Consider the following 13,138-nt stretch of genomic DNA (forward strand, 5'->3'; position numbering starts at 1 on the left):
GTGCATGGAATCACAGCATCATGGGATGGTTTGGGTAAAGCTCGTCCCGTTCCCAACCCTTCACTGTCCCAGGCTGCTCCAAGCCCCATCCAGCCTGGCCTTGGGCACTTCCAGGGAAGGGACAGCCTTTGCCAGAGCCTCCCCACCCTCATAATCAGTAATTTCTTCCCAATATCCCATCCAGCCTGGCCTTGGGCACTTCCAGGGAAGGGACAACCTTTGCCAGAGCCTCCCCACCCTCATAATCAGGAATTTCTTCCCAATATCCCATCCAGCCTGGCCTTGGGCTCTTCCAGGGAAGGGACAGCCTTTGCCAGGGCCTCCCCATCCTCATCCTCAGGAATTTCTTCCCAATATCCCATCCAACCTGGCCTTGGGCACTTCCAGGGAAGGGACAGCCTTTGCCAGGGCCTCCCCATCCTCATCCTCAGGAATTCCTTCCCACTATCCCATCCAGCCCTGCCCTCTGGCAGTCTAAAGCTGTTTTGTTGTGCAGCTCAGCTCCTCTGTGTAAACTGAGGGACAGTTATTAGAAATGTGTTTGGTGTTTGAAACTAAACCTGTTTTTTCATTGTGTGTTTGAGGTAAACAGTTTTAATAAGGAAGCAGGTGTAAATGCTCTTCTGTTTGTTACAAAATTCAGGTTGCATCCAAATAGAACATGAGATAAATTAGGAACTTAAAAAGAATCTGTAAATTCAGCTACAGAAGTGCCTCATTTTCAGTCTCTGATACAAAACCACAGAGATGAACGTTATAAATAAATGAACATTCAGCTTTGTAGATGCACAGATGAAAGTGTTCAGTCATAAAGGATGTTTTTGGTGAGCAGAATCACCACAAAGCAAGTCCCAAGTCCAGGCTGAATTTAGCTGGAAATCAGCATTCAGTTCATGGGCACCCAAAGATGAGAGCTGACCTTTCCTGAGGAGAACAGCTGAAAGTTTAAAAAGATGGATTGAGTATCAAAATAACTCTCTTGCTTGCTGACTTTTAAATCATGATTAAAAATTGGTGGCTTAAATCCCTTTTGAATGAACCTTTCCTGGCATGTCCAGAGCTGTTGGTTCCCAGGAAGTTCAGAAGAAGCTGGAATATTCATCCCTGCAAGTTGGGCTGCCCTCAGATCCAAACCATGAGTTTTCCTTGAGCTGCTGTGCAAAAGAGACTTTTTTGGGAAAAATGTTTAACCCAGCCTATAAATTGCCTTCTTTTAATATGCACTTTGCCCACAGTGGTATTTTATAAAGTTTAATAGAAGAGCAGAAGGCCCAGCTCCAAGTGGTAATTGCTTTGTTGATTTAAAGCTCCGTGCAGGCAGTGAAATGTGATTATTGTGCATGCAAGGGCTGCAGAGCTGCTTGCCAAGGATCTGGCTCCCCTGGATTCTGTAGTTTCCAGGTGTGAGTGATGCTGTGGAGGGGAGGCAGGGGGTCCCTGTGCTGGGCTGGGCTGGTTGGACTTGATCTTCAAGGTCTTTTCCAGCTTAACCATTCTGTGGTTCCATGGGCCATGAGAATCCAGGAGAGAGGGGATGAGAATCCAGGAAATGGGACAGGGATGTGAATCCAGGAGAGAGGGATGTGAATGCAGGGAACAGGGGATGTGAATCCAGGAGAGAGGAATGAAAATCCAAGGGACAGGGGATGAGAGTCCAGGAGAGAGGAATGAGAATCCAGGAGAGAGAGGATGTGAATGCGGGAGAGAGGGATGAGAATCCAGGAAACTGAACAAGGATGTGAATCCAGGGGAGAGGGGGATGAGAATCCATCAGTGTCCCACTACATCAGTAGTCCCCAGGAGGAGTTCCTGCCTGTCTCAGGGTTTAGGATGAGGAGGGACAGGTCACCAAGGTCCTGTAGTGCGCTGGGCCATGTGCTGATGGAGCAGTGGGATGGGGGGACACAGAGCAGGGATGGATCCAGGAATGGTTTGGGCTGGAAGGGAGCTCCCTGCTCATGTTCCTTGCAGGCCTGGCAGGGGCAGGACAGGTGCCAGGACAGGTGCCAGGCAGGGTTTAGCTGTTTCTGACGGGCTGTTTGTGTGTGCAGATCGAGGAGTCGGTGCGCTCCATGGTGAGGAGTGGTTTGGGTTGGACAGGAGCTCCCAGCCTGTGTCCCTGCAGGTGTCAGGGACCTGCAGGTGCCAGGACAGATGCCAGGACAGGTGCAGGACAGGTGCCAGGCAGGTGTCAGGCAGGTCCCAGTTGCCTGCTGACAGGACTGTGTGTGTCTGCAGATCAAGGAGTCGGTGCGCTCCATGGTGATGAGTGGTTTGGGTTGGACAGGAGCTCTCAACCCGTGTCCCTGCAGGTGACAGGGACCTGCAGGTACCAGGGCAGGTGTAGGACAGGTGCCAGGACAGGTGCCAGGCAGGGTTTAGCCTGTTTCTGGCAGGCTGTTTGTGTGTGCAGATCGAGGAGTCGGTGCGCTCTATGGTGATGAGTGGTTTGGGCTGGAAGGGCTCTCCCAGCCTGTGTCCCTGCAGGTGACAGAGACCTGCAGGAGCCAGGACAGGTGTCAGGGCAGGTGCCAGGCAGGGTTTCTGACAGGTCTCTGTGTGTGCAGATCGAGGAGTCGGTGCGCTCCATGGTGAGGAGTGGTTTGGGCTGGAAGGGAGCCCCAGCCCATGTCCCTGCAGGTGCCAGGGTAGGTGCCAGGGCAGGTGCCAGGCAGGGTTTAGCAGGGTTTAGCTGTTTCTGACAGGTCTCTGTGTGTGCAGATCAAGGAGTCAGTGCGCTCCATGGTGAGGAGTGGTTTGGGCTGGAGGGGGTCTCCCAGCCTGTGTCCCTGCAGGTGACAGGGACCTGCAGGTGCCAGGACAGGTGTCAGGACAGGTGCCAAGGAGGTGTAGGACAGGTGCCAGGGACCTACAGGTGCCAGGACAGGTGCAGGACAGGTACCAGGCAGGGTTTAGCTGTTTCTGACAGGCTGTTTGTGTGTGCAGATCGAGGAGTCGGTGCGCTCCATGGTGATGCGCTACGGGAGCCGCCTCTGGAAGCTGCGGGTGCTGCAGGCTGAGCTGAAGATCAACATCCGCCTGACCCCCACGGGCAGGGCCATCCCCATCCGCCTCTTCCTCACCAACGAGTCGGGGTACTACCTGGACATCAGCCTCTACAAGGAGGTGACAGACTCCAGGACGGGACAGGTACGGCCCTGCACGCCCAGCTGGGGATGGACGCCTGGTGGGAAATGGGAAATTTGGCAGAGTCCCACAGATATCTGTGTGTAACAGAAAGATCTTGAATGTAAAACCTGAAGAAGGAATAGAAATTAAAGCAAATTTTGATATAAAAGGACAGAATTACTGAACCAGTCTTGCTGGGTATAGAAAGCAAAGGCTGTGTTAGTCTGTGAGTTGGAGGGGTTTTCGTGACTCAAATCAAAAGATAAATCCACCTCAAATAAGATGTTTTTTCCTTTAAAAGACTTTTACAGGCAAACAAAAATGCCATGTTGCAAGTAGAAAGCTCCCAAAATTTTCACTAGAAGAAAACTGATAAACAACTTTTAGCTTAAACTGTAACACACTAACTTTAGTGATTGGAAAATAGTAACAGGAATGTGGTGGTGTCAGTAGTTGTGATAGGCTAAGGTGATAGTAAAGGTATTGATTGTCAGGTTTTAAGGTGCTCTGCAATGAAGAGTAAATAATGCATTGGAACCAGAACTAGAGTGGCTTCAGACAAACAAACCCACAGCTGAGGCTGCAGGGCTGGGCTGGGCTCTGTCACCCACAGCCTGGGAATTGCTGAATCATCTGGACACAGCAAACAGCATTTTAAATAATAAATAAATTGCTGTATCCTCTGGACACAATAAACAGCATTTAAAATAATAAATAAATAAATTGCTGTGTCATCTGGACACAATAAACAGCATTTTAAAGAGCCACCTGAAGTCCCACTCCCTGTTCAGGCTCCTCCAATGGGTTGTGGTAGCTCCAGGTCATCTCAGAGTGGTTGGGGTTGGAAGGCACCTGAAATCTCATCCCATGCATGGGCATGGACACCTCCCACTAGGCCAGGCTGCTTCAAGCCTTGTAATAAATTTTATGTGGCACAACATTGCCATTCAACTTGGCCAAAGGAAGGAGAATGTGAAGGTAAGCTCACAGCAGCAGGTGTGAAAATGTGAAAATGTGATCAGTTAAGTCAGTCAAGTCTTCTGGTTGTTTTGTACAATCATTTGGGCAGTTGTTTTCCCAAAGAGTTTTCCACAGAGTGCTCAAAAAAGTATAGAAAAGGAATCACTGCTCATGCTCATCCTGTAGATGGTAATAAAAACTATTATTAATTATACATTTTCCTGAGCAGATAGAAGAAAATCTGTGAATGTGTCCTTAAATTCTGAAGCTGTAAGGAATAACCTGGGGAGGATGATGTGAAATTATGGAAGGTGCTTTTATATCATTTTTATGGAGTGTAATGGGCTCCTTTGTAATGGCTGTGGCTGGTGTGGCATTTCTGTTCTCCATGCTGCAGGAACAGTGTGGTTAACTGAAATACCTACACATGCTGAAATCCATGGAGCATGGGATGCATGGAAAATATTTAAATAGAGAAATGTTTACATCTCCCTGTGTAATCATCTCTCTGCCAGGCAGGAGAAGCAGCAGAATAAATCACTTGGGCACTGTGAATGTAGAACACAAAGTGCTGAGTCACCTTTCTCCCCCTTTTTCCATTAAATTTTTCCAGTGAGCTGCTGGCTGTGGAGTCCATCCAGCCCTGAGATCCCAGAGCAGATAGTGTCAGTGTGTTTTACCTCACTCCTGCCTTTGAGGGGAGATGAGGAAAGAAAAGAACATTTTAATAACCTCCAGCTTAACCCTCCAGTTGGGTCAGTCACTTGTGAAGGTCACAAGTGAGCTCTGAGCTTCATTGTGTCCAACTTGGGGAGTGGGCTCAGGGGGGTGTGTGTGGCTTTAGCAACTTTTCCAGCATTAAATTTGATTTGTTTTCCAGAATATTAAACCAGGTTCTAGCTGATGTTTTTAGGAAGCTTCCCCCTCATGCTGGAGGTTTCTAGGGCGAGTTCTGTGTTTTCAGAGGAGAAATATTTTTTAAAAATTCAAATATTACTGTTGTGCTGGGTACTTCCATGACTTCTGAAGAATGGTGAGAGAATGACCCTGATCTCTTGTTTCTCAGCAGTGATGAGTGGTGGTGCTCAGCACAGACTCCTCCAGTTCCCCACAGAGCTGTCCAGAGATTTAAGGAGAATTTCCACGTGCAGATGCTGACAGATCCCCAGACAGGCATTGTCACAAACACTCATTACCCTGAACAAATGCTTCTCCCATTAAAGGAGCTGCCTCCCAAATTAATGTTTGTGCAAACTGGAGAGAGCATAAACTGCTGGTTTTATCTAAAAATAAAAACAGGCTTTCCTGAATTTTGTGTAATTCTCCAGTTAACTCAGTTCTGTTAAACACATCCTGATCATGTCCCTCCTGCCAGGTGTGTCCCTGTTAGTTTGGGCCATTTAAGGTGTTTTTATCCCATTTTTATCTCCTGTTTCTCCATTGAAAAGCTTCCCTTCCAAATCCTGCCTGCCTGGAATATATAGTGCACGAAGCACTGCAGTTGGTAATTCATGTTGCTACTCTGGGAAAATCTTTTAAACTTACAATATCAAAACTTCAAGCCCAGTGACATATGCAAGTCCTGACCCAGCTGGCAGATCCTGCTCCATAAATAACAGAGTTCTGCTGGCTGCTCCAGGCTCCCACCAGCCATGGCACAGCCAGGGGCTCAGGGGAGCTGCTGGGGACTGGGAGCTCCTCTCAGCTGGGCTCTGTGCTGGGGTTTGGCTGGGTGTACCCCAGGGGTGTTCTGGGTGCTCTGTGTGCTCCCAAGGATGCTCTGGGTGTGTCCCAAGGATGCTCTGGGTGCTCCCAGGGATGCCCTGGGTGCTGTGGGTGTGCTCCCAGGGATGCTCTGTGTGCCCCAGGGATGCTCTGTGTGCCCCAGGGATCTTTTGGGTGTGGCTGTGGGTGTCCCAGGAATGCTCTGGGTGTCCCAGGGATGTTCTGAGTGCTCTGTGTGCCCCAGGGATGTTCTGTGTGTGGCTCTGTGTGCCCCAGGGATGATGCTCTGTGTGCCCCAGGGATGCTCTGAGTGCTTTGTGTGCCCCAGGGATGCTCTGGGTTTGGCTGTGTGTGCCCCAGGGATGTTCTGAGTGTGGCTCTGGGTGTCCCAGGGATGCTCTGTGTGCCCCAGGGATGTTCTGAGTGCTTTGTGTGCCCCAGGAATGTTTTGGGTGTGGCTGTGTGTGCCCCAGAGATGCTCTGTGTGTGTCCCAGGGATGTTCTGGGTGCCCCAGGGATGCTCTGAGTGCTCCAGAGATGCTCTGTGTGTGGCTCTGTGTGTCCCAGGGATGCTCTGGGTGTGGCTCTGTGCCTCAGGGATGCTCTGGGTGCTCCCCAGGGATGCTCTGGGTATGGCTCTGTGCCCCAGGGATGCTCTGGATGCTCCAGGGATGCTCTGTGCTCCCCAGGGGTGCTCTGGGTGTGCTCTGTGCTCCCCAGGAATGCTCTGGATGCTCCAGGGATGCTCTGGATGTGACTCTGTGCTCCCAGGGATGCTCTGGGTGTGGCTCTGTGCTCCCAGGGATGCTCTGGGTGTGGCTCTGTGCTCCCAGGGATGCTCTGGGTGTTCCAGGGATGTTCTGGGTGTGCTCTGTGCTCCCCAGGGATGGGGCAGTCAGCCCTGGATGCTGGGGTTGTGCAGGGAGGTGTCCCCAAGGTGTGACAGAGCACAGGGTGCCTGAGCATGAGCAGCCTTGCAGAGGGCAGGGACACTCAGGCTGGAGCAGCCTGGGGGGTTTGGTAAGAGCTGGCTCAGTGTGGGGTACAAAATTCGTGGATTAAGCAGGGCTTGGCTGTGGTTTGTCCTGCAGATCATGTTCCAGGCCTATGGAGACAAGCAGGGACCACTCCATGGGATGCTGATCAACACTCCCTATGTGACCAAAGACCTGCTGCAGTCCAAGAGGTTCCAGGCACAGACTTTAGGGACATCCTATGTCTATGACATTCCTGAGATGTTCAGGCAGGTGAGTGCTCTTTGGGCTCCTCTTGTTGCTCTTTTTGTCATTTTGATTGTAGGGAACCAGGGAGTGGCTGCCAGGGATTATCAGCTGTGGATTGAATCTACCTTGAATGAAATTAGGATAAAGTACTGCTGGAAATCCATTAATGTGTCAAACAGGAGAAGCTGAAACATAAACCATCTCCCCTTTCTTGTTGGCATGTCTTTGTTTTCCCACCTTGTCACCTGCTCTCCCTGGATGGTGTTTCTGCTTTGCTGTCCTGAACCACCTCATTCAAACTTCACTTTGGGGAAAATCAAATCCCAGAGCAGCTGCTATGCCTGGAATACTGTCAGGGGGGATATTTTGGGGTGTCCTGTTGGGAACAATCCCAAATCCTGTTGGGAACACCACACTGGGATGAGTTGAACACAAATTCTTGCAGGTGCCATTGTTAAGGAGCATTTTTTTTGCAGTCTTTGCTCAAACTGTGGAATTCCATGAAGGAGCTGGGAATAATCCCAGATTCTGTTGGGAATAATCCCAGATCCTGTTGGGAACACCACACTGGGATGGGTTGAACACAGATTCTTGCAGGTGCCATTCTTAAGGAGCATTTCTCTTGCAGTCTTTGATCAAGCTGTGGAATTCCATAAACAAGCTGGGAACAATCCCAAATCCTGTTGGGAACAATCCCAAATGCTATTGGGAACACCACCCTGGGGTGGGTTGGACACAGATAATTGCAGGTGCCATTGTTAAGGAGGGTTTCTCTTGCAGTCTCTGATCAAGCTGTGGAATTCCATGAACGAGCTGGGAACAATCCCAAGTTCTGTTGTTAATAATCCCAAATCCTGTTGGGAATAATCCCAGATCCTGTTGGGAGCACCACACTGGGATGAGTTGAACACAGATAATTGCAGGTGCCATTGTTAAGGAGGGTTTCTCTTGCAGTCTCTGATCAAGCTGTGGAATTCCATGAAGGAGCTGGGAACAATCCCAGATCCTGTTGGGAACACCACCCTGGGGTGGGTTGGACACAGATAATTGCAGGTGCCATTGTTAAGGAGCATTTCTCTTGCAGTCTCTGATCAAGCTGTGGAATTCCATGAACGAGCACGCGTTCCTGCCGCCGGCACCGCTGCCCTCGGACATCCTGACCTACACAGAGCTGGTGCTGGATGACCAGGACCAGCTGGTGCACATGAACAGGCTGCCAGGGGGAAATGAGGCAAGTGTCACTCCCTTCCATGCTGCTCCTCCCTCCTTGCCCCACCAGATGTTGTGCTTTGGACAATCGGAGTGAAAATTTTCCAACCAGGCACAAAATCTATTCAGCCTTTCACAGATGAAATCTCACCCTTGAAAATGAGGTTTTTGTTTCATTAAAAATTAATGCCTTCCCTACAATGGGTATTTTAACTTCCATGGTAAATGATGGTTCCATTTCAAACCTGTGCCTGTGCTGGGCTTCATAATTAAAAAATGCTCATTCAGCTGTTCCAGGTAACTGGGGTTTGTATTTGAGCAAAATGTGTTTTACAAGACTCAACAGGAATATTTTCATTTGCTAAAAAAAAAAACCAAAAAACAACCCAAACCACAGAAAAATCTATTTTATACTTCCATTTCCATCCTCCCCACATGGTTTGTATCGTGGTTTGTGTAGAACCTCCTCCTCTGAGCAGGATTTACTCAAGAGTTACAACAAGCTGGTGCTGGGGGTGGCAGAGCCACTCCTGGAGGCTTTGCTGTCGTGGTGGGGTTTTGCTGGGGTGTCTTCCCATTAGGAAGGCAAAAATTGCAGCTTTGGAGTAAAGAGAAGCACTGGAAGATGTGGTGGTGATTTTTGTGGGAATTGGTAAATGAATGTTCTGAAGTAATTGGAATTTGAGCAGTTCCAGGTGATGGTGTAATTTTTTTTTCTTGGTGTTGTTGAAGCATATTTCCCTAAATACACAGCTCCAGGTTTGCAGAGGCTCTGTTCCAAGCCATCAAGGTGGTGATGAAGGAAACAGGGCTTTTCCTCACCATTTCCTCATGATCTTGCCAGGGGAAGGTTTGGAACAGCATTTTTGAAATCACCCTGATGGTGACTGTGGCTTTGCTGCTGCCTTGTCTTCTGCTGGACTTGAGCAGAAACGTTTGAGCTGGTTTGATTAAAGCTGGAATGAGCTGTTCCCTGCACTGCCAGTGCAGGCTGAGGCTGCTGGGGAGCCTTGTGCCATCATCTTTCTCTCTTCCCTGCTCTCATTCAGCCTTGGAGTGGATGGTGGCTGGGGAAACAGCAAAGTCCCTCAGGGACCTCGCTCTGTTCTTGCTGAAATTACAAGCACAGAGCTGCCTGGGCATGAACATGTAGTGTTTACTCTGCCAGTATGAATACAAATAGTCTTATTATAAGAGATTCTGTACCCAAAGACCACCAAAAAAAAAATTAGGAGATTTTTTTTTAACCCTTGGTAGACTTCAGTCTGTAAAGAAATGTTGTGGTGTGTGGAGTGCTGGTGTTTAAATTAATCTGATCTGATGTGAGCTATCAAATGTCTTCTTGCCCAGAGGGGCTGCAGAGGTTCTGGGCTCCTCTGGCAGTGCCCAAGGCTGGGTTGGATGGGCTTGGAGCAGCCTGGGGCAGTGGGAGCTGTCCCTGCCATGGCAGGGGTGGCACTGGGTGGGCTTTGAGGTCCCTGCAGCTCCACAGTGCAGTCTGTGCCCATCCAGAGCTGCTTCCAGTGAGCTGACTGATGGTGAAACTTCTCAGGTAAATGGCAGATTTTTATTATTATTTTTCTTTCTTACCAGCAAAAGGTGCTGATTCTCTGAATTCAGAGTCCTTGGAGGGATTGCCCATTGTGTTTCTCAGTAAAGAGTAAAATCTGCAGGGAATTGCTGTGTGCTGTGGTTGCTGTGCTGTGTGTGAGAATGCTGCTGTTGTTGGGCACATTCAGGTTCCTGTTCTTGTTTTGGGCCAGAGGCTCAGAGCCATTCCCACCCTTCCAGTGGCAGCCCCAGCACTGGGGGCTTGGCCTGGCTGACAGTTCCATTTCCTCCTGTGAAAAAGGGTCAGGACTCTCTTGCTCTGACAGCATTCAGCTGAGCTGGGTGAGCTGATGGGAGGAATTGAGAAACCAGCATCAAATCCAGGAGATTTGTGGGCAGTGTGTTCAGCCAGAGCTGCAATCCCTGCTCTGGCACAGGCTGGGGTTTCCCCCTGTCCTCACAGAGTTTGCAAGCAGCATTTTGGGCAAAAATCTGTGTTTGCAGGAAAATCTTGAGGTCCCAAGACTTTACCCACCCCAAGAGGTTTTTCTCCCTGTGTCTCACACCCACTGCAGTAATTAGCTGTTTGCTGTGGTCTCCACAAAGAAGCCAAGGAATTAATGGGCTGTGAAAATACAAGTTGCTCTTTATTCCTACACTGCTCTGGCTGCTCCAGAGCAGAGGGACCCAGCCCTGGTGCTGCTGGCCCTGCCCTGCCCTTATCACTGAGGGTGATTCCCAGCCTCTGACCATCCACCTTTTCCCACTTTGTCACAGAATCCCAGACTGGTTTGGGTTGGAAGGACCTTAAACCTCATCCTGTTCCACCTTGCCATGGGGAAACCTCTGAAAGAGTCGGGAATTGGGTGAGCACAGAGCAGTTCAGGGGTGTATCCACCACAGTTTAAATCACCTGGAGCACACTGACACCTCCTTCCAACCCCAGGGCTTTGTTCCCAAGATTAGCATATTAGCAGAAATCTCAGAGTGAAAAGGTAATTCCCTCAGCCCCTTGCAGAACTCAGTGTATTCTGTGTCAGTCCTGAGCTGGGCATTTGGGTGTTTTTCTGTAGCACTTTCTGTATTTTGGCTGCAATTTCCCCTGATCCTCTGGCCCCAGCTGCTGATAAGACCCAACTAATCTTCAAGGACAAGGAGAAAGTGATGTAAGGAGGGTCTGCAGCAACACCCCACATGCCCCTCCATCCCTGTCCTTGTGCCCATGAGCAATGTGTCATTTTCCCCACTGGCACTAGATGTCACAGTTTTTCCTCCTCAGCAGCACGAGGATCAGAAATAATCCACAACCACCGCTGTGTGCTGGAGCTCTGGCTGCAGCACCTTTCCTGGGGAGCTGGGAAGGTTTGGCCAGGGGAAATTCAGGATGGCAGAGGGCTCCTGGAACGCTGCTCTGGTGGCTTCCCACATTGCCAGAGGCAGAAAGGTGTAGCTAATGCATTTTATACAAGCACAGCTTAATCGTTGAGCTGCATGTTCTGCTTTGTCACCCCCTGTTCCTGCATTTTATGGCAGGCACAGGGAATTAAAGCAGCAGCGAGTGCTGCAGGCTTCTTGGAGGGTTTTAAAATCCCCAAATCCAAACCTTCCAGGAACAGAGATGGGAGAGGTGGCACAGTTTTATTCTCTGTTCTCATAGATGATTTGGATCACATGGATACTGTGGACAGGAATGTTCTTGCCCACAGGAAAGCTCCTGATGAAGGCTGGCTCTGTTCTCTCTAATGTTTCTGTGCCCTTCTGTAGCTTCAGGAGGAATTTCTCCATGGAAAAAGGGTGGTCAGGGGCTGCCCAGGGAGGTTTGGAGTCCCCACCCTGGAGGTGTCCAAGGAATGAGTGGATGTGGGTGACCAGGTGGGGATGGCTCACAGGTTGGACTCGATGATCTTGGAGCTCTTTTCCAACCTGGGTGGGTCTGGGATTCTGTGACACCTTTCCCTGAGCACTTGGGCAGGTCTGGTGCTGGTGCTGGAGCTGTTCCCTCCCATCCCTCAGCTCGTGCCAGCGTGCTTGGCTGGGCTGCCACACCACGCTTGGATTGCTCAGGGACTCCTTTTGCAGAGCCAAGAAGGAATCCTGGCTTTTGGCACTCCACCCTGGTCCAGGCACGGAGCTGGAATGCCTCTGGCAAGCCTGGTGCACTCTGCCCTTTTCCTGGGAGCTGGTTCATGCTCCAGATAAAAACTGGAGAGCTCTGCATGGTGTAAGTGCAGCTCTTTTAGAGCTGAAGTTCCAGGCAGCAGATTCAAATGGTGAAATGCCAAAATTGCTGCATCTGCACCAAATAAATACCCACGTTCAGCTCCCCAAATCTGGATGTAAATGGATGAAATGAATCCTGGCCTCCAGTCCCCAGGCTCAGCACCATCCTGCAGTGAGGGAAGTGGAATAAACCAGCAGTGATCTCTTCTCTGGTGCCCAGTGACAGGACCTGAGGGATCAGCTGGAGCTGTGCCAGGGGCAGGTTTAGCTTGGATGTCAGGAGAAGGTTGGTGGAGCACTGGATGAGCTCCCCAGGGAATGGGCACAGCTGCCAGAGCTCCAGGAGTGTTTGGACAACGCTCAGGGATGCTCAGGGTGGGAATGTCAGGGTGTCTGTACAGAGCTGTGAGTTGGGCTGATCAGCTCAGGGCATTCTGTGATTCTCTTGGCTGTGCTTCTCCAGGAATTACAGAACCAGAAAGAGCCTGGAAAGCTCCCTGTCCCCAGCACAGCTGTCCCTGGCCTTGGCTCCCCTGGAAAGCTCCCTGTCCCCAGCACAGCTGTCCCTGGCCTTGGCTCCCCTGGAAAGCTCCCTGTCCCCAGCACAGCTGTCCCTGGCCTTGGCTCCCCTGGTCCCTCCCTGTCCCCAGCACAGCTGTCCCTGGCCTTGGCTCCCCTGGAAAGCTCCCTGTCCCCAGCACAGCTGTCCCTGGCCTTGGCTCCCCTGGTTCCTCCCTGTCCCCAGCACAGCTGTCCCTGGCCTTGGCTCCCCCTGCTCGGAGCCTGGGCTCGGCTCTTTCCCCATCCCCTGCTGTCAACAGCTCTGGCTGCCACTGGCAGTCAATTTGGAACTGCATCAGTGTGTGTATTACTGTTCCCATCGATAGTGCAATTAATGTTGAAGTCAATTTTGGTGTTAATTTTAGGCCATGATTAGTGTTGACACTGGGTGTCAAACGAGCGGCGTTTACGAGCGCCGTCGGTTCGCGCGCCCGTTCCGCCGCCTCCTAATGCTTCCATTAAACCAGGATGGAGTGGGGAAGGTGTGTGTAAAATTACACAGCTGAAACTTGGGTGTCATCTCCGTGTGCTGTGCAATTCTGCCGGGCTGGGGCCGTCCA

General features: G+C 50.5%; 1 protein-coding gene across 3 annotated transcripts in view; it reads left to right on the plus strand.

Moving 5' to 3' along the window:
- ACACA (acetyl-CoA carboxylase alpha) overlaps window positions 1-13,138 on the plus strand; it is a 108,207-nt gene that overhangs the window by 54,780 nt on the left and 40,289 nt on the right. For all 3 annotated transcript variants that reach the window (XM_033078023.2, XM_033078021.2, XM_033078022.2), the window contains 3 exons: window positions 2,947-3,150; window positions 6,906-7,061; window positions 8,122-8,268. In XM_033078023.2, coding sequence (XP_032933914.1) covers window positions 2,947-3,150; window positions 6,906-7,061; window positions 8,122-8,268 — 507 coding nt within the window. The remainder of the gene's footprint in view (window positions 1-2,946; window positions 3,151-6,905; window positions 7,062-8,121; window positions 8,269-13,138) is intronic.

This window comes from Catharus ustulatus, chromosome 22 (genome assembly GCF_009819885.2).
Source record: "Catharus ustulatus isolate bCatUst1 chromosome 22, bCatUst1.pri.v2, whole genome shotgun sequence".
Lineage (NCBI taxonomy): Eukaryota > Metazoa > Chordata > Aves > Passeriformes > Turdidae > Catharus > Catharus ustulatus.